Below are 21622 nucleotides of genomic sequence, written 5' to 3'. Positions count from 1 at the left end.
CTTCGTCAACTTCCACAAACCCTTAGCCGAACTCACTATGTCCTTACTTTGTTCACCACGATCGAAACACTTTATTATGTCTAGTTTTACACTGTGTAACACCCTTATGCGCTCTTTCAGGTTTTTCCGATACCTTAGAACTCATCTTGCTAACGGATGCACAATATAAATCGACATAAAGCACAGATGCTCACAGGCATGTGTTTAAGCAATGCCAGCTAAAATGCAGTTCCGGGGGAGGAACTTGGCTGCTCCGGCCGCGCTACCTTTTTTCGTAACAGTGTAAACACCTTCTGTTAGCGAAAACAGGTAACTAATGTAGATCTTTCGTAACAGCGAGTTGACGTAAAGCGAACGTTCAAAAAACGGGGGACACCTGTACATGTCACCATATAGAACCCTGAGATTCATTGCCTTGCGGGCATACTCGATAAATCCATAGAACAACCATCACAGAATCAATGAAAGACCACACCAGCTTGGGCGTTCACCAACCAACTCTCAAGTTTTTCGTTGTTTGTTATGGCTATTATCATTATTGTTAAGATCTGTACTGCTGAGATATGCAAAAGTATCATTCTGAATAGAATAATAAACTGAATAAAAAATAACAGATGAAAATTACATCCATGTGCAATTATTGCAGGTTGCTGGCTTGAGTGAAGTTAGGGATATTGATACTAATGGTATGCCAGTGCAAAAGATTGTCCTTAAAGTGTGCGTGAGAGAGAGGGGGCGGGAGAGAAGTGGGGGGGGGGGGGGACAGGAGAGAAGTGGGGGGGGGGGGACAGGCGAGAGCGGGGGGAGGGCGCAAGTGAGGGCGTGAAAGAAGCTGAATTTATTGCATGACACTTCACAATGTGACAAGATGACCTTGCATATTGGTGCTGTTGTTGACTTATCCAACCCACTGGTGCACATCTCCATCACCCCTGAAGCTGGAGTGTTTTTAGATCAATATAACGAGGGCTGAAGATGCAGTACAGCCTATTCACAAAGGGGAATGAGAAACAGAGAGATTTGTCCAATGACACTTTCTCATTCTTTCTGCGGCAACTGCCCAAGCTCCCACTTGACATTTACCCTGACTGCACAGTCACTGTTAATAAAAGGAGATGTTTCCCATAATGCCTCCACATTCCCCTTTAACCTCTGTAAGCTCAGGTTGGACCTATGGTGGGCAGTCGCAAATCTATTAAGATTTTTTCCCATCATTTTACCCAGCCTTATCTAAGTGAAGAAAATCTGATAAACCAAGTCTAAAATGCTTTTAGCAAAAGATAGCATCACAGCAGACAAACCTAATCAAAAGTTCCAGGAATGTTTCTAATAATATTCATCATATTGTGCATAACTATGTAAAATTTCATTATTGTTAATCCATATCTGAACATTAGCAATTTGGGCCACCAAATTAGCAGATTAATGGCAACTCTCTGGTTCACAAAATATTATATAGGATGGCATGCCACCAGCATTTGTCTCTATCCACATTCATACATCTGTAACTTTGAAATATCAGTATAAATTTTCTTTCCTTTTCAGTGCTGCTACTCATTTGTGACTGTTCTACAAAGAACTGGGCTAGTATGATTACATTGCTCTGGAATATTGTGATAAATATTTCTGAGAAGGATCTTTCTGCAACAGAATTATTGACAGCCCCTTATTTTTAGGATGATACTCCTCTGAGAGAAATGCATTGCCTCTGCACATAACTAGGTTCAGTGGGCCAATGTATTTTTTTTACAATATGAAATGCATGAGCAGAACTAAGCAATCTACCCAACAGCCCAGAACCAGCCAGTGTGTATAGATTACTGATCCAACAAGAGCTTATCAAAAGTGTTTCCAATGAGAATTCAGACATGGTCAGAGAGCAGTGTCAAAATATCAAAATTACCAGCACAAGCAAATGGCTTTAGTTAAAAGGAAGGCTTCAATAAGGAGAAATACAATAACAGTGTAGCCCGAGCAGCTCCAAGCCCTATTAAATATTAAACTGCACTTAATGAAAACAAATGTGAAGAGTTCACAAAGCCAGTGAAGTGCTCATTCAGGCAATATTGTGAATATAAAGAAATAAAACTGAAAATCATGTGGAAGAAGGGAAGCCAGGTGGAAATCTCCTACCAGATCATCCGGGATTTTGAGTAATTTACCATAACTAGTCCTGAGGTGAGTCATACTAATGGACTGATGAGGCAATTGGTGAGTTGATAAGGCAAAGGAGCAGAGGAATATGGTGAGAGGATGGGCTTACGTGGCTGATCCATCACCCAGCATAATGCACTCTTCCTTCTAAACATTTCTAATGTGTTCTGCAAAATATTTACTAAACCATTCCTTGGAAGTGGGTTCATCAACAGTCACACATGTACAATCAAGGAGCATATTATGAACATACTGACCTGTTTTAATCTAGTGATCCTACAACACTCACTGCCAGTCATTGTCTAATAATAAAGACCAATCAGAGCCACCCAGTGATCTGCTGACCTATGCAACATGACTCCTCACCCCACCCACGCAGTATTCCCATGCCCCAAACTGAGCAGCAGCAGCCCCAACCCCAGCACATTATACAGGCCTCCAAATAATCCTTATTGTCTTACATTCCCAAATAACTCTCTCCAGCTACTGATCCTATCCTTGCCCCTCTGCTGATCCACCAACAGCATGCACAGAATCCTACTTGATGTCTCTTGCACACACTATAACAATAGTCTTTTGTTTTGCAAGACCTGTGCCGTAATACGCATTTCACGCCACTGAATTCTCCTGGAGCAAGCTCAGGGACAAAATGTTAGGCTGTCTTTAACCACTTGTTTGACCCACTGGATCAAGTGACTTTCCAATTACAACAGCCAGTTAGACCGTGTGGTAATTAACAAACAAAATTTCTCTAAGTCTCATTCTGAGATTCATCCCAGCCAACACTACCACCCTAGGGATTTAACTTAGCTATAAAGCATTTATCTAACAATACAGTGCAGAAGGAAGCCATCCGTCTCAAACAAAGCCAGCTTGCCCATCTACTTACATGCATTCCCACATTTACTGTGTTTTATTTTCGCACAATACTATCTGCAAAAACTACAATGATTTTAGTTTCCACTGCTGCCTCTGCACCTTCGTTAAAAATATAGCTTCAAACATCTCCAGATCCATGGTTAAAAAAAGGTAAATTTATTCTCTCTATCTGTTGATAACCTCCAAGAGGACCACATATTTGTTGTGGTTTGGAGGCTTGCATGCCTCAATGACCCAGAGAGCTATTATATTTGGAGTCAGGGCTTTATGCTTTGACTCTTGGTAGGGTCACCCATGCCAAACAGGTCAAAGGGTAGAGGATAGACTAAGAATGGTCTACCAGTCTTCCAGGTTTGGGGATTCAGCTCAGAGCCAAGAACCATGACTGGTGAAACAAAATTGGTACAGAAACTGCAATGAGGATCCTTCTACATCTGAGTGCGATGGTATTCCTGAACCTTCACACAGGATTTGCATGACTGATAGTAATGAAAACTGAGAGGAAGCTACTGACACGACGAAGGAAGCCCCAAACACCGCCAGAGATGGAGGACCTTCATTGCTGCCACAAACACCAGCAGCGTTACAGGCAGTAATTATTCAGTGATAAGATGTCCAGTAAAAACATGCTTCCACATTTACCGCATCCAGTTTTGAACAACCATACCCAACTTTAACTTTCATATGCTGTGGCATCTACACTTATCAACTTGATATCACAACTGTAAGAATAAAAGTATTGTTTCAACAAAAATATCCAGTGTATCTGACCTTATTCACATGAACCACAAATTCATAAATACGTAACAAGAATTCAAAATGCATAGAATAACATTAGATAATTACTGGTAGAGACTGAACAAGTGCTCAATTGCTCCTTGATCTTTCTGCTTCAGCACTCCTTTGTGTTCAATCTAGTTCCCAAAAAACATTCACATAGAACACACACATTCCAACACAGAATAAATTTAATTGCAAAAGGCTTAAAAGACTTCATCGAAAATAACTATTGTTTACACAATAATTACAGTAACTGATAAGAGTTTAAAGTATGCTGTTCAACTCTTAATCCAGTAGTAAATTAGATTTGATTAATGCAACAAAACACATTTGCCAAAATGTATTGTTCAATTTCAATCAAACTGCATTCTTGTCAAAACATTACAACCTTTTTGTTGAAAAATTAGTTTCAAAAACCAGATATATTAAGAAGCTTACAGAGTCATTTAAGAAACAGTCTTCTTCCCAGACGACACAGGGCTAACAAAGAATGTGGAAAATTATCAAAGCTTGCGAACATCTACACAAAATCTGCCATCCAGTGGCGACATCTACTAGCGATCTTCAGTGAAAGATTCTAAGTAGTACCTGATTATTATGATTCATCCACATTCTTGCATTTCACAGGCATTTACAAAAGGGCTATTAGCAATCAGCCTATGCAAGATGGTACAGAAAAGGATTTACCACAGCGTAAGTCTCTCCATCATGCCCTTGAATGCAGAATCTAAAGGTGCTTTGAATAGATGATAACTCCATCAGTCGACCAGCAACCACTCTCTCCACAAAGTAATATCTACAAATTATTCAAAAAGAAACATTTCAGTCACTTCCACTTCCCTTTGCATTCCTCTCCTGAATCTGCAAGAGGAAATGACCCTGTATATGAAAAATTTCTGCAGCAACTCGCCACTTTTACCACATAATCAGACCACTACCCAAACATAAAATGGGGAAAACAAGATCAAGTTACTTTCAATCCAATTAGATTAAACCTTCAGACCTCCAAGGCCCGGTGATGCATCTATAACATTGTCAGTCCTGACGTTCATTTTGCCCCAACCTTTTTCAAGAGCATCCTAAATTCTGGTCCCACATTACTATTCACAGGCCAATAGATCATGATCTCCATCCTGCGATCATTTCCCTTCACCTCTTGTGAAAATGTAGCAAAAGTAGTCATCATATTCCCAAAGTAAAATGCTAGCTCTGTAAAACCAAGAAGAAGGGATGACAAAGAGAATGAGCATGCATGCAGCAGGGAATGAAGTAAATGTGAGATTCCTAGCAGCTCAAACAGGACTCTATATGAGATTACAGATTAGAACTGTCCATAGCTAGGCAGTTCTGTTACAGTGCAAGGGAGAGAAGACTCGGAAATCATAGATTTTAAGGCCTAACCTGGTCAAAGGAAGGGTATAATGAGATCGCAGTCAGTTACTGGGTCATGGGGCAGAGATGAGAGCTCAAAATGACGAGATAATTCAGAAAGACGCAGTAGGAATGAGTGAAGTGGGAAGATGGAGCATCAAATCAGACGCAATGAATAAAAAGTAATGATGAGAAAAGGCCACACCACCAGCAGCTCTTCCACTAGGCATTTCTTTCCCTACTTCTGATTCCCCCCCCCCCCCCCCCCCCCCCCGCCTCTCCCAGTCATCCCTTCGATGATTCCTCTGTTGTTGGCCATCCTGATCCTAGCCCCATAACCCAGGAGAGCTGATAAGCCTTACCTTTCCTTCGGGGGAGTCTGCTGATAACGGTAGCAACTTCTGCTGGTGAGACAGATCTTTCAATTCAGACAGGCAAAAAAAGGGCAGTATAGTATGGAAGGGCCCTTTCAATCCTGTGTAACTCTATGACTTTATTGACATCATGTAAGTATAATAGAATCTAATAAAAGAATAATATTCTGGGTTGTGAATACCACCTTTCACTACAAATGCTTCACCAACGAATTTTCAGAAGCTTTACTGCAAATGTGAGCCATGCTATTGCATTGTACGACAACTTAGATGCATCTTGTAAGCATCAATATAAAGAAATATTACCTTTCATTTATTTGTCTTTCCAAAGTCTTGTTCATCAAAGGTTGGACCAGCAGTTCAGTGATATAAAATTTAATTGTATCTGTGAGAGCATAGATTACAAACATCAGCAGGATAATAGAATTTGTTCAGAAGCTATTGCTTTTAAAACAGAAAAGGAAGAAGTCAATAAACCATCACACACAGTCGTATTATGACTGCACTTACGCACACCTTTCAGTAGTCATTACTCTATTTCCACAGGGTTGAAAGAAATCAGTATTCAAAACTTCTACTATTAAAATGTGATAAAACATGCTGACTGCGAGAGGGTGAATTACAAACAAAAACTCAATTCGTCACAACTCCACGTGATCCCTATTCCCTGGCCTGGTCCCACGAAAACAAGAGACAGGCAGAATGCAATCAAAATCACATGTATTCAACACCGTGTCCGATCAAGTGCAACAAACCCAGCTTCCTGCCCAGTTCTCTGCTCCTCTGATTCCCCCTAGTGTCCAACAAACTCTCTGTCTCAGCCACAATGTTAAAGCATCTACAGGATTTTGAGGTAGGAACTCCAAGGATTACAAATCCCTGTACAAAGCCTGTTGCCTTATCAAATTTTTTCAAAAGCTGACCATTTATCCTTCGACTATAGCTACGCTTCTAGACTCCAGCAGCTAGCCAGAAGTACCAATCTCTCACTATCAACATCATTATCGTGCACATTAGTCTTAAATATCACAACTTTCCAGACTCAATGTTAAATTCACCCACATCAGATAACTCACTTTCTCTGCCTGCAGCCAAATGCCTATTTCTGCTGCAAGTTGCCCATCTGTTATATTAACTCAGTTTTTCTTTACCCGTTTATACAGCCTGGCCAGCTGGGCACAACCTGCAGCCCTGCCTTTAGCAACATGAAACAAAGAAGCATAATCATTACCCAAATGTCCCTATTAACCCATCTGACCTGGCCTTGCCTTACCACATATATTCCCTTTCTCCCATCTGCCCCTTCCTGTTCTTTCCCTACAAATTAAAACGTGCTTGTTCTGAGATAATACACTCACCTGCCCAATCTTTGAAATGTTCCCACAACCGATAATCTAGCTTTAAGGACTTTGTCTCATTATCTCATGTTCTCATTATTTATTGCTATTTATTTTATTTGCATTTGCAGAGTTTGTTGTCTTCTGCACTTTGGTTGATCTTTCATTGATCCAGTACTACTCTATAGATTTGCTGAGTATACCCTCAGGAAAGTGAACCTCAGGGTTGAATATGGTGACATACATGTACTTGACTAATAAAATTTACTTAGACTCTTCATCAAAGTTTTTCGCCCTTAAGTGTTATACCTTTGCACAGATGGTGACTGACCTGCTGAGTGTTTCCAGCATAGTCTGTTTTCCTTTCAGATTTTCAGTAGCTATGTTTTTTCTGATATTTCCATACTTGAAAGCAGATTACAGTCTTGGATCACCATCACATTCCAAGTCTCATGTTTATTCTTAGTGGGTGGAATCTAGTGCAAGCCTTTCTTTAGCTAGTCATACAAACAATCCCACCAAGACAATGAATAGTCTTCGTCTGTACATTTGAACTGACTCTATTGTATTTCTTTGTTCTACTCTGAATGCCTGCAAGAATATGAATCTCAGGTGGCACATGGTGACATAATACATTATAACTGAAGCCACAAATACAGGAACACAGTGCATGGACAATTTCTGCAAATGCTGGGAATTTACTGCTAGTAAATGCAAGTCCAGTGGATTGAGAGGTAAAGATAAAGTTGAGAAGATTGAGGGGAAAAAGAGAGGCTAATGAACACATACAATGATGGAGCAGGATGAGAGGCGAAGTGTGTGAGACAAAGGAAGACATTAAACGACAGAGTGTAATACTGGAACAGGAAACGATAAAAGGAGAAAGGAGGATTGAAAGGTGAAACTAAAGAGAGGATCATACAAGTTAGCAATGACACCAAGTTACACAAGCACAATGATTTAGAGTGCTGCAAAGGAATCTGTGCACATTGTACCTGAAGATGTCATATTTCCCAGCATCTTCCTGCAACAGCCGCAGATTACTGTTTTATTTTTGTTTGGCATCTGCGGGAGCACAAGTGAACAAAGTGAATACCAGGAATGCAGCACACAGTCTTCAGCCAACATGAAACAGAGATGTTGCATCAGTCAGGCGCCTGTCAGATCATTTCAAACCCACCGCCTCAGCTGGGGAGCTTTGTCAGCTGCCATGTGGGTCATCAAAGGTGGAAATTTATACAAAACTGACACATTACTGCCTTGGGGAAGGAAGGGATAAACATCAGCAGCCTTGGCCCAGTCTTTCATACTGCCTGCCAACCAATCAAATGTACACCAATTCTAAGCTGAATCTAGACAGCTATGGCCAGTGGGAAGGCACTAAGAGGCCTCTAAGGGGAAAGAAGAAACGCAACGTTCATATTAATTGGTTGTCTCAATACGATTCTGAATAGTTCTCTGACACATTATTACAGAAATTACTACAGACCAAAATAACATTATTAACAACCACACTAAATACAAAACAATACAATAAAACTCCTATTATGAGGCTTGCTGGGGACTGCAGTGGAACTGACCAGTTGAACAATGAAGTCATTTTCTTGCAGATATTAAAAGGGAGAATGTATTTAAAAGGTAATGGGCTGAAGGTAGTAAAGTCATTGATGGTAGATAATAGTTTTGACTCCCTTGAACTCAAAAGGCAATTTAGAGGAAGTAATGAGATCTTCCTGCTGTGATCAGAAAAATGCAATCTAGAAGATGTTTTCATCTTATTTACAATCTGTTCTGCTTCAAAACCAGCAATTCCATGACAAATTACCCATTTTTACCTACTTAACAGAGCAAAAGTTCCAAAAATAGGCAGAAGCTCCACGTTCTGCTCAGCTGATGAATGATCTTGAGACAAGTTATGCACCACAAGTGGGGTCTTTGTGGAGTTCTGAGACTGTCCTGAGTTTTCTCCAGAGAAGTCTGTTTTGTGAACTTAATAGAGTCCCTCATTTTATTGAGGGGAAAAAAACAGCTATGGACCAAAAAGGATGTGGAAAGTAACTTGTTTGTTGATTTGATTAAGCCATTTTTAAATGACGTCCCTACCTTCACTAAATGGTCTCCTTTGTCATCCACTTTCTGTCTGATCTCCGGTTGACTCTCCTCTTCATGTGCAGCCATTTTATCAACATTTGCCACGTTCACCAACAGGAAAGTATCCCCCAAGAAACAGTCATCTAACTTTGGCTGAAAATCCCGGGCAAAAGGATTGGAATGGCAGCACCAGTGTTCCACCACATCATTCCAATCTCCATTAGGCAAAGGTAAAACTCTCTGAAACATCCTGCATGAAAAATACCACATCACATCAATACTTACGCTCACTTTAGGTTTTTAATTGTAAGAAAAATCATAACATTAAATGGGCTTGATGCAAGATTCACCACATGACAAGCTTCTTTTATTGTTAGATAAGTGTATATTTTATGGCAATCATTTATGGTATTCACAAAGCCTGCCTGGAAACAAAAAGCCTCTGAAGCTGCTACCAGAGCATTTATTAAGGGTCCACTAAGCTTCCACCAAGTCTGGCAGCAATGGGAGGATGGGGAACTAAACTCCAACCAATCTTTTCACATTGTTCAAAGTACTTTAATTGTTAGGGCAACTCTTATCTTGACTTTGGGACTAGATTCTTGTTGAACAAGATTACAACAAAGAGGTGACTTCTCTATCTTCACAAATGCCACTCAGACTGCAGGCATGTGGAAATGTCAGGGAAAACAACCAAATCAGGACTTAAGGACTGAGGTTCTCTGATAAATCAGGAGGAATTAAATGTTGATTCTGTTGAAAGAGTAAAGATAGTGCACATTAATTTACATCAGTAGCAATGTTACCGAAAACAAATCTTGTCTGGGATCTTTAAAAGATCTCTCGGACACAAAAAGATACTATCATTTAATCAGAATTAGGTTTATTATCACTGACAAATGTCATCAGCCAGAGCTGATAAAGGGTCTCAGCTCAAAATGTCAACTGTTAGTTTATCTTCATAAATGTTGCCTGATCTGCTGAGTTCCTGCAGCAGTTTGTGCATGTTGCTCTGCATTTCCAGCATCTGAAAAAACCCTTGTGCTTATGTCGTGAAACTTGTTGTTTTGTGGCAGTAATATAGTACAAAACATAAAAATCACTATGTTACAGAAAATAAATAAGTAGTGTCAAAAAGGAATAATGAGATAGTTTTCATCAGTTCAGAAATCTGGTGGTGGGAGGGAAGAAGCTGTTCCCAAATCCGTGATCTTCAGGCTCCTGTACCTCCTCCCAAATGGTACTAATGGGAACAGGGCATGTCTCAGATAGCGAGGGTCCTTTAATGATGGAAACTGCCTTCTTGAGGCACCACCTCTTAACGATATCCTCAAGGGCAAGCAGGGTTGTGCCCATAATGGAGATAGCAAAATCTACAACCCTCCACAGCCTCACAATAGCGATGACCAGAACACCAATTCAAAGTCATCTTGTAAACATTCCTCCACCTCCCTTGACCATACCCGCGAAGTCCTCACCACAGTCCAGACTGCCGATATGCCAGGATTAGACATACAGGCAGGTGATCAGTCTTGCCAAATTTCAAGCATGGGATGCCACTCTGAGCATTCTTGGTGATGGTATAACAGTAGTCATATGTGTTGGCTCCTCTGGCTCCACATGCAATATGTTGGAGGTAGCTGGTGAGAGATTTCCTCAAGCTAACCTGGTTGAAGTTCCCTGAAATCACATCAAGGTGCGCTGTCTTGTGACTGTTGATCAGGGTGCTCAGCTCCTCTAGTGCCAGCCTGACGCTGGCTGGGGTGGAATGCACACTGCAACTAGGATGATGGCAGAGAACCTCCTCAGCAGATAGAATGGATGACACTTGACCGCTAACTGTTTCAGGTCAGGGGAGCAGGGCTGAGACAGCACTGCCACATCTGTGCACCACAATGAGTTAATCATGCAGCAAACACCACCGCCTCTGCCTTTATCTGACACTGCCGTCTGGTCCACGAGCTGGAAGGTGAAACATTCAGGCTGGAGTCCTCTGTTTGCAGTGCCATGTCTCTGTGAAGCAGAGTAGACAGCAGTTCCTAATGTCCCTCTGGGAGTGCAATCTTTCTTTGAAGTCTTCAATTTTACTTTGCAGAGGCTATACATCAGCCAGCAGGATGGTAGCAAGGAGGGACTTAAAGCCCTGAGTTTCAATCTTACCTGCAGCCCTCCCTCTACAGCCACATTTTCTGAGACAATGGAGTCTTTCCCTGAGCCTCCAGCTGCTGCACTCGCTGCCTGTGTGGTGTGCAGGCCCAAGGTACCGGTTCTGCACATGGCTGGTTTTTAAATGACTTGAAACTGTGTTGCTTACTGCAGAGTCAGTGGCTGCAGATTTCATCTATAGTAGTTGTAAATGGGATTACAGTGGATTCTGTTTATCGGTTAATCAAGGCAGCTGCTTATCTGGGACAACTCTTAAAGAACAAAAACTAATCAAGAAAATGGCTGGATTCTCTTTGCTTGTTTGGGACATTATGTTGCTTAATAGGGACAGGAGATTGTAGCTGAACGGTTTCTAACTATCATCAGTCTTATGCATTAATGAGGCCTTCAGACGCTACACCATGCTTAGAGCAGAGAGTTTTAAATAGCGTCAGCTGCATGTGTCTGTATTCAAAAAGCAGTGATTTTTGTCACTGATAGTTGGCAAGAAATAAGCAGTAAGACAACTCAAGACCATTTTGCTCACTGTGGTTTCAAGCATTCAGGCTTGGAAATGTCAGAAGCAGCCGGGAGCGAAAATTAAATGATTTCATTACTTTAACAAGTTAGGAAGTATGAAGAATTTGAAGCTATCAACAATCATCTTGAATTTTATCTTTAGTCCCTACTGGACACTCAGGTCTCACCTGTGGCCTCCAACTAACTGCTTGCATGGGACAGTGGCTACACCCGGTACACTGGTTTGAAAGGCAGGGTAAACCAGGTTAGGGTAGCCCAGCGAGAGGCTTGTCCTAGCAAGCAAAGTCAGCTCCAACAGACTGGAAGGATGAGGTCTAACGGCCAGGAAGGCGGGTCAGAGAGCAAAGGTCAGGACGGGGTACAGAAGACGTCATGGTCATCCACTACAAGCAGGGGAGACTCCAGTTGTGGTGTCTATTTGCACCACTAGACCCCGATTTCTAAGGTTGAGAGAGTGTAACTGTCCCATTGCAACGGCTTTTCCACTTTAAAAACTCTCTTGCACAGGTTTCCTGTCATCGTTGGACACAATGGACAACCACCAGTAGTATTGATAGTGTTCTAATTCGTCCTGTATTTCATTTAAATACAGAAACGGTAAGACTCAGTTAAATGGCACTTTGTCTCTTTTTTTAATACCTTTTTAATCATTTCCATGAAACTTTGGCTAATTAGGCCAAAAGATACTGGTTCCAATCTGTCCCAATCTACTGTATTTGATGATTCCCTTGGGCACTGCACCCAAGTACCCTCACTGGTGCTATTTTCAGGGACTCCTGAAAACTTACATAACTTTCATGACCTAGACATTATTGCTGTATTGCAGGAAACAGAGTAGCCAATCTAAATGCAGGAAGATCCCACAAACAGCAAGGTTATAAATGTCTGAATAATCTGTTTTAGCATTACTGATTTAGGAATAATTATTGGCCAAGTCACTAGTAGATTTCACCTGCTCAACTTTAAAAACAAAAGGTTGCAATCTTTTCTGTCTGTTTCAAAGGGAAGGCAGAGGCTCAGTTTAATGTAACTTCTGAAAGAAACGGTCTCATACTGGACTCCCTCAGTACCAAATGTGAATGACTGCCTAGATCTTCCTGGTTGAAGTGGGACATGAACTCACGATCTTGTGAGTTAAAGGTAAAGCCCAATGCCTAATATTATGTCCATCATGGAATGAAGTACTTGTCTCATACATATACTATTTCTATCACAAAAATATTTCCATTGCCACTCATAAAAAAATCAATAAGCTGTCTTACTGTGTCTGGAGTAGAGATTGCCCGCAGCTCTGGCACTGAAAGGCATAACATGCCTGGGCTTTCAGTGTCTGTATCACCGTTGGAACCAGCTCTAAAGAAACAGAAAATATCATTACTGTCACAGTCAAAGAGTCATACAGCCCAACTGCTCCATACTGACCATAAATCCCATCTAAACTAGTCCCAGTTGCCCGATTTTGGCCCATATCCCTCTAAACCTTGCCTACATGCACCTGTCAAAGTATCTTTTAATATTTTAATAACTTTGTAAATAATCTTTTAGCAACTTTTAACATTAAGTATTAACAAATTCTTAAGATTGAATTATTCAAACTTTTGGTACTTAAAAGTACAGTATCGGACAATAACCTGCAAATTCATATGTTGCACTATATCCTGCAACATCTGAATCGTCCTGGGACCTATGCTCGGATGCTGTTTGTGGATTTCAGTTCGGAGTTTAACACCATCGTCCTTCATACCCTCTGCTCCAAATTGTCTCACCTTACTGTGCCACCTGACCTCTGCGATTGGATTTACAGCTTCCTGACCAACAGAAGTCAGCAGGTAAGGATGGGACAGGTCACCTCGGATATTCGTATCACCAACACCGGCGCCCCCCAGGGGTGTGTCCTCTCTCCACTGCTGTTCTCCCTCTACACCAATGACTGCACCTCCTCCAACCCTTATGTGAAGCTTTTGAAGTTTGCAGACAACACTACCGTCATCTGACTCATCCAGAATAGTGATGAGTCTGCATATCGACAGCAGGTGGACCAACTGGCGCTCTGGTGCAGTCGGAACAATCTGGAGCTGAACACGCTCAAGACAAAGGAGATGATAGTGGATTTCAGGAGACATCCCCCCCGCTATGTCTCCCCCCACAGTCCTCAGCAGCCCTGTGTCCACCGTGGAGAACTTCAGGTTCCTGGGAACCACCATCTCTCAGGATCTGAAGTGGGAGCAGAACATCAGCTCCATCCTGAAGAAGGCCCAGCAGCGGATGTATTTCCTGCGGCTCTTGAGGAAATACGGTCTGCCTCAGGAATTACTGCTGCAGTTCTACACTGCAGTCATTGAGTCTGTCCTGTGTACCTCCATCATTGTGTGGTTTGGAGCTGCCACCAAGCAGGATAGAACCAGACTACAGCGCACAGTGAGGACTGCCGAGCGCATCATTGGAGCCTCCCTGCCCTCTATTGTGGACCTGTACTCTTCCAGGTTGAAGAAGAGGGCGGGGAACATCATAAAGGACTCCTCCCATCCTGCGCATGGACTGTTTGATCTGCTTCCGTCTGGTAGGCGCTTCAGATCCCTCCAGACTAAGACTAATAGGCATTGGAGAAGTATTTTCCCTACTGTGGTCACTTTGCTGAACAGTTAACTGCCGGTTAACTGTCGGCTAACCATTACTTGGATTGCACTACCTGTATGTATAATCCATATTTTCATTTATATTTATCATTATTATTGTTATGAGCAGAGAGACAACATCTGCCGGAAGTAAATTCCTTGTATGTGCATAGGTACTTGGCGATTAAAGTCTAATTCTGATTCTGATTCTGATTTAAAGTCTTCAACAATTTCATTGTTATCTGAGACTCAATATAGGCTACAAAAGTTTTCATATTTTGTATATTATAACATCTTACTTACAACAATGTCACCAGAGATTCTACAAGTACTTAAATAAAAATCCAAAGTTACATGTTACACTATCTTACTGCATCATAACCAATATGGTCCTCAGATTTTCCCTCGAACGACATACTTCTCCATTCTTTGAGGGAAAAAAACAGATATTTCATGCATTGATTTTGTTTTTATTCTAAGTAAATCAGTGATGATTCACGACATTTACTATGAACATCGAAGTGCCTGTCAATCACTGTAACATCACAACTGCAAGGCCGGCCCCTCGAGCTCAGACCCTATTACTGTCCTGTCACAGCTCTGAAGTGACTGAAGTGTCTATTTCTACAACTCTGACTGACAAGCTTGCTTGAAGCAAAGGATCTGTAAAGTATAATAAACATTCTGCCTGCTGACAAACCAAGTTGTATGCATTTACCAATCCTAAATAAACCCACTACACAATTCACAACAGCTATAGGCACTAATTAACTACACTTAAATAAGAAACAGGCAGAAAAATTACGGGACAAGATGCCTCATCGACTATTACAAGCATCTGAGAAGTTAAGTTAAAACAAAAGCAATTACACAACTATATAAAAAAGACCTGTTCTCACAGCACGTCTAACCACTCTGAAGGCAATGCAGCATCTTGTTCCCATTTTGCAGTCAGCTTACAGACTGATGAGAACTCTTTCAACCCCGACCTGACAACAGTTGTACTGAAAACTTGTGCATCCCGCCTCTCAGCAACTAATGAACAAGGACAAGGTAAGACAGCAGTGAGCTGGTAAATTACTTCATACTGACAGGCTGAGGGGCTCTTCCACACACCGCACATCCCCCTCAAACCTGCAACTAGAAAACCCCATTTTCAAAAATGAAGCAATTGACAAGATAAGAATTCTGGGAAATCAAGCAGTTGTTAAGGTTCAAAGGTTGATCTATTATTGAAGTATACAACTCTGAAATTCTTCTTCTCCAGGTAACCATGAAAGAAAAGAAAGGCAGCACGATTATCAACCCCCAAATCCCCCTTCTCCGCACAAAAAAAAATGAACAAAAGCGGAGCAGGCACATCAACTTCCAAATCCCCCTCCCAGAACGAAAAAAAAAACCAAGAAAGATCAGGCGAAAAACACACAATTAAAATAAACGACTGAAAAAAGTCTATAATTCAAGTCCATATGCAAAATGCAGAGATCCTGGTAACATTCTCTGGGTACAATGGCAGGCTCTCCTCTCTCCAGTGGTGTAACAGAGCGATTCTCAGCAATCAAAAAGCAGGCCTTCCGCATTCACCTCGATGTTTCAATCTCCTTTGTTACTTTAATCGGCAAACAATGGAACCAAATGAAACCTAATATTTCACTCCTTTTCGTCTTGGGTGCGATTCTGGAACTGTTGGAGCCTGTAATTTGCTGTTTGGAGATCATTTAGGTGTTCCAGCGCTCTGCAGTCTCCGAGAGGATTCTGGGATGCAGAGGGAGCGTGAACTAACCTTGTAGTGGGCAGGCTGTTGGATGAGGCATAAGCCGATAAGGCCTCCATTATTCGCTGGTTAAAGCAATGAGGGAGATTGAAACTTCTAGCCCATTGCAGAAGTTTGGAAACCGCTTGGGTGCTTCAGCGCTCTGCAGTCTCTGGGAGGCAAAGGCAGCGTGCGTGAATCTCATGGCGGGCAGTCTGCAGGACGAGGCACAAGCTAATTGGAGCTTCCATTGTACTTTCTTTATTTTAATATTTCAATGATTTTTTTGCACTTAATATGTTCTAATTTTTTGGTTAAATTCAGGTGACATTTTATTAAATATTAGCAGCGATCATAATAGTTCTTAAATTTGCTTCGTATGAAAGGCTGATTCTGGGGTTGAGTGCCCAGGATAACCTCACCAAGGCTTCGCTCTTCCCCAGCTGACTCCCCAAATACAGACAGCCCTCCACTGTGAGTGCAGGGGGTCACAAAGCTGAATTCTAGTTAATTTGCCCAAATATACAGTTTTTAGCAAGAACCATACTCAAGTAAAATTTTAAGTCCTTATCTTGGGAGAGTCAGTTCTGGACAGTGAGACCAGATGGATTTTAGTCTCTGGGGGCTGGTTAATCCTGCAAATCACGTTTGCAAACAAACTGCAGAACGTGCTGGCATATAATTAGAAGTGGAAACCATTTTTTTTTGGCAGCTCTGAAAACTGGGACTATCTTGATCACACGGAGAGAACTTTTAAGGGGTCATATGTGCCAAAATGTGACAGCTATGAATGAGTTTGGATGTTAGCTGAAGATCTTTTTAACTCAACTGTTCTTTGCTCTTAAATAATGACCTGATTACCTCCAAGGTATAGCTATATTGAAATACAAACTCTTATACTTTGATCTCTGTTTAAGGAGTGAAAAATTAAAATGATCAAGGCCCAAAACGATCTTCCGCCAAGTGTGCAACTTACAAATTACAAACTACGTGATAATTTTGAGCATAACTAATTTAACCCAAATTAATATCGAAGTCACCTTTAGGTCCATCAATAAGAACTTGCAGCCTCATGTGGAAGCCGTCTCCTGCAATGTACTGGAGACTGCGGCAAGAGGAAGGAGCAATCCCGACCCCTGCTGGCAAACCAAAGTTCACACGCTTCTCAGAAGCCTGGAGACTAACGGACGTCAGGCCGAGCCTCACTTGCAATTCGGAGCGATCCTCAGGGAAAGTCCTGCTCAGAAACAAATACAAATCAAACTCAAGGAACATCAAAGCTCATCTCCTTCCTGAAACATTCACAGTCAGAATGTCGACATTTTTGAATACATTAGTCTAAATCTGACCAGAGGGATCATCTGGTGAACATATAATTCTTATTAAAAAAAATTAGCAGTGAAAATTCAGTAACATGATGTACAGTCAATAAGCAATCTCGTTACATAATAAGAATCAGGTTAGAGGTGGATATATTTCAATAAGCAGTTACCTTCTAATTCAATACAAGACTACATTTTGTATTAGCTAATGAAGGAGTACTACACCACAAGAATGATTCTGCACTATGTGGGCTTTTTATTAGGTACACCTGCTCGTTAATGCAAATTATCTAATCAGCCAATCATGTGGCAGCAACTCAATGTACTAAAGCATGCAGACACAGTCAGGAGGTTCAGTTGTTATTCAGACCAAACATCAGAATGGGGAAGAAATGTGATCTAAGTGACTGACTGGAAAAGGGTGGTTTAAGTATCTCAGGAACTACTGATTCCCTGCAATTTCCATGCACAACAATCTCTGCAGTTTACAGAGAATGGTGCAATGAACAAAGATCATCCAGTGAGTGGCAGTTCTGTGGACAAAAATGCCTTGTTACTGAGGGAGGTGACAGCAACTCAAATAACCATGCATTATAACAGTAAGGTGCAGAAGAGCATCTCTGAACGCACAATATGTCAAAACCTGAAGAGGGTGGGCCACAGCAGGAGACGACCATGAACATACACTCAGTGGCCACTTTATTAGGTGAAGGAGGTGTATAGCAGTATACAGTACCAAGCTCTGTGATTACAGCAACAACTTCAGTGTGTAATTATAGAACAGTTACGACATGAGAGAAAGCCTTTTTTTTAATAAAGTGCATCTTTGTATAGACATGATTGGCATTTATTATCTGTACCCAGTTACACAGAACCGAAGTGGCAGTTAGAGTCAACTACTTTTACGAGTCTTAAAACCTTTTATTTGAGATACAGATGTTGCTGGAGAGACCAGCAGTCGTTGCCCATCCTTAATTATCTTTAAGAAGCTAGTGGTGAGATAATGCAGACCTATCTGCTTCACATTCATGGTTATGACATGACCTTTCAGAGGGTATTTATGAACCAAACACACCTGGGTGTTTGAAATTATATGTACGTTGGGTCTATAAGAGAGCAGATCTTCTTTTACAGGAAGAAAAGGAATTTTTTTTAAAACAATAATCATTAGTATCATAGTTACCTTACACTATAATTCACAGGAGTAGAATTAAGCCAATCGGCACATCAAGACTGCTCCATCATTCTATCATGGTTGATTCATTATCCCTCTCAACCCTATTCTTCTGCCTTCACCCCATAACCTTTGAAGTTCTTACTAATCAAGAACCTGTCAACCTCTACTTTAAATATACCCAATGAATTGGCCTCAACAGCCATTCCAAAGATTCACCACCGTTTGGCTAAAGAAATTTCTCCTCATCACTGTTCTAAAGTGACCTCCTTGTATCTGAGACTGTGTCCCTAATCTTAAGACTCACACACAATAGGAAACATATTCTCCACGTCCACTCTATCTAAGTTTTTCAATATTTGATAGGTTTCAAAAAGACCTCCCCTCATTCACCTAAACTCCAACAAGAGCCATCTGACACAACTCATACAGTAACCTTTTCCTTCATGGGTTAATTCTCATGAACTTCCCCTGGATCCTCTCCAATGCCAGTACATCCTTTCCTTGATAAGGGGCCCGAAACTGCTTGCAATACTTCAGTTGCAGGTTGCCCAATATGCCACAAAGCTTCAGCATTACATCCTTGCATACATATTCTAGTCCCCTCAAAGTGAGTGTTAACATTGTCTTTGCAATGAATTCCGAATCATGCCAGCTCACTGAGTGAAAAGATGAATCAGATATAATATCACTGGCAAATGTCGTAAAATATCAAGCACGAGAAAATCTGTAGATGCTGGAAATCCAAGGCAGCATACACAAAATGCTGGAGAAACTCGGCAGGCCGAGCAGCATCTATGGACAGGAATAAACAGTCGACATTTCAAGCTGAGACCCTTCATCGGGACTAGAAAAGAAGGGGAGAAGTCGAGTAAGAAGGTAGGAGGAGGGGAGGAAGAAATACAAGGTGGTAGGTGTTAGATAAAACTGAGACGAGGGAGGGTGGTGAAATAAAGAGCTGGGAAATTAATTGGGGAAAGAGATAAAGGGCTGGAAGAGGGGGAATCCGATAGGAGAGAAGAAGACTATGGAAGAAAGGAAGGAAGAGGAGCACCAGAGGGGAAAGATGAGCAGGTAAGAGAGGTCCAATCTAATGACATGAACATCAATTTCTCAAACTTCCGTTAATTACCCCTCAGCTCTTCACCATTCCCCATTCCTGTTTCCCTCTCTCAACTTTTTTACTTACCTGCCCCTCCCCCTCCAGTGCTCTTCCTCCTTCCCGTTCTTCCATGATCTTTACTCTCTCCCGTCAAATGCCCCCTGCTCCAGCCCTTTATCTCTTTCACCAATCAACTTCCCAGCTCTTTACTTTAATCCTCTCTTGGTTTCACCTGTCACCTACCACATTGTACTTCTTCCTCCCCTTCCCACACCTTCTCACTCTGACTTCTCTTCTTTATTTTTCAGTCTTGATGAAGGCTCTCGGCCTGAAACGTCGACTGTTTATTCCCTTCCACAGATGCTGCCTGGCCTGCTGAGTTACTCCAGCATTTTGTGTGTGTCATAAAATATGTTGATTTTTGGGCGCAGGAGATTGCAATACATAAAAAAAGATATAAATTACAATAAGAAATGTACATAGAAAATTAAATTAAATAAGTAGTGCAAAAAAAAAGCCTAAGGTAGTGCTCATGGGTTCATTGTCCATTCTGAAATCTGATGGCAGAGGGGAAGAAGCTGCTACTGATATATTGAGTGCATGTCTTCAAGCTCCTGAACCTCACCTTTGATGGAAGTAATGAGATTAGGTCAAGCCCTGGGTGATGGGGGTCATTAATTTTGAATGCCGCCTTCTTGAAGCATCACCTTTTGAAGATGTCCTTGAGCTGGTAAGACTAGTGCCCATGATGGACTGGTTCAGCCAGCTGTTGAAATTTTTACAACAAAAAAATTTCACAATCAGGTTTAATAATAAACCTAATTCAACTTTTTGCAGCTTTTTCCAGTCCTGTGCAGTGGACCCTCCATACAACCAGTTAGAATACTCATCATGGTACATCTGTAGAAATTAGCAGGAGTCTTTGGTGACATATTGAGTGTCCTCAAATTCCTAATGTAATATAGTCGCTGTCATGCCTTCTTTGTAATTGCATCCGTATATTGGACCCAGGATAGATCTTCAGAGATGGTGATACCCAGGAACCTGAAACTGCTCACCCTCTCCACTTCCAATCCCTCGACGAGGACTGGTGGATGTTACTTCTACTTCCCCTTCCTGAAGTCCACAATTAATTCCTTGGTCTTACTAACACCGAGCATAAGGTGGTGGTTGTGACACCACTCCACCAGCCAATCTATCTCACTCCTGTAATCCTCCACATTACATCTAAGATTCTACCAACAGCTGAGTCATTGGTGAATTTATAGATGGCATTTAACTGTGCCTAGCCACACAGTCGTGGGTGTAGAGAGAGTAGAGTAGTGAACTAAACATACATCCTTGAGGTACACCAGTGTTGACTATCAATGAGGAGGAGACATTATGTCCAATCTGTACTGACTGTGGTCTCCAAATGAAGAAGTCAAGGGGGTCACAGGGGCCCAGGTTTCAAAGCTTGTTGATTAGAACTGAGGGTATGATTGTGTTGAACTTTGAGCTATAATCGATAAACAGCAGCCTGACATTGGTATTTCTTTTGTCCAGGTGATCCAAGGCCGAGTGGAGAGCCAGTGAGATTGCAGCCACTGAAGACCTATTGTGTCCAAATCCTTGCTTAGGCAGGAGTTGATTCTGGCCATGACCAACCTCTCAAAGCACTTCACCATGAGGGGAACTGAATGATAGTCACTGAGGCAATGCCCCTGTTCTTCTTGGGCACTGGTACGATTGGCACCCTTTTGAAGCGGGCAAGAACCTCCGACTGCAGCAGTGAGAGATTAAAGCTGTCATTGAACTCTCCCGCCAGTTGGTTTGCACGTGTTTTCAATGCCGTACTAGATACACCATCAGGGCTAGCAACAGAAAAATGTTCTGGCATCTGCCTCCATAACACAGATCACAAGGTCACCAGGTGCTGCAAGGATTCTCACAGGTGTAGTTTATTCTCCCTTTAAAAGTGTGCATAACAGGCTTGGAGCTCATCC

General features: G+C 41.6%; 1 protein-coding gene across 1 annotated transcript in view; it reads right to left on the bottom strand.

Moving 5' to 3' along the window:
- The window catches only part of ube3d (ubiquitin protein ligase E3D), a 168089-nt gene that overhangs the window by 137835 nt on the left and 8632 nt on the right, over positions 1-21622 (bottom strand). The window contains exons 2-7 of the mRNA XM_073056413.1: positions 17080-17276; positions 12934-13024; positions 8999-9236; positions 7891-7960; positions 5865-5943; positions 4501-4609 (exon numbers count right to left, since the gene is read on the bottom strand). Coding sequence (XP_072912514.1) covers positions 4501-4609; positions 5865-5943; positions 7891-7960; positions 8999-9236; positions 12934-13024; positions 17080-17276 — 784 coding nt within the window. The remainder of the gene's footprint in view (positions 1-4500; positions 4610-5864; positions 5944-7890; positions 7961-8998; positions 9237-12933; positions 13025-17079; positions 17277-21622) is intronic.

Source organism: Hemitrygon akajei, chromosome 9 (assembly GCF_048418815.1).
Source record: "Hemitrygon akajei chromosome 9, sHemAka1.3, whole genome shotgun sequence".
In the NCBI taxonomy this organism is placed as follows: Eukaryota; Metazoa; Chordata; class Chondrichthyes; order Myliobatiformes; family Dasyatidae; genus Hemitrygon; species Hemitrygon akajei.
Note: the sequence above shows the minus strand (reverse complement) of the source record. Positions and strands in the feature narration are given on the sequence as shown.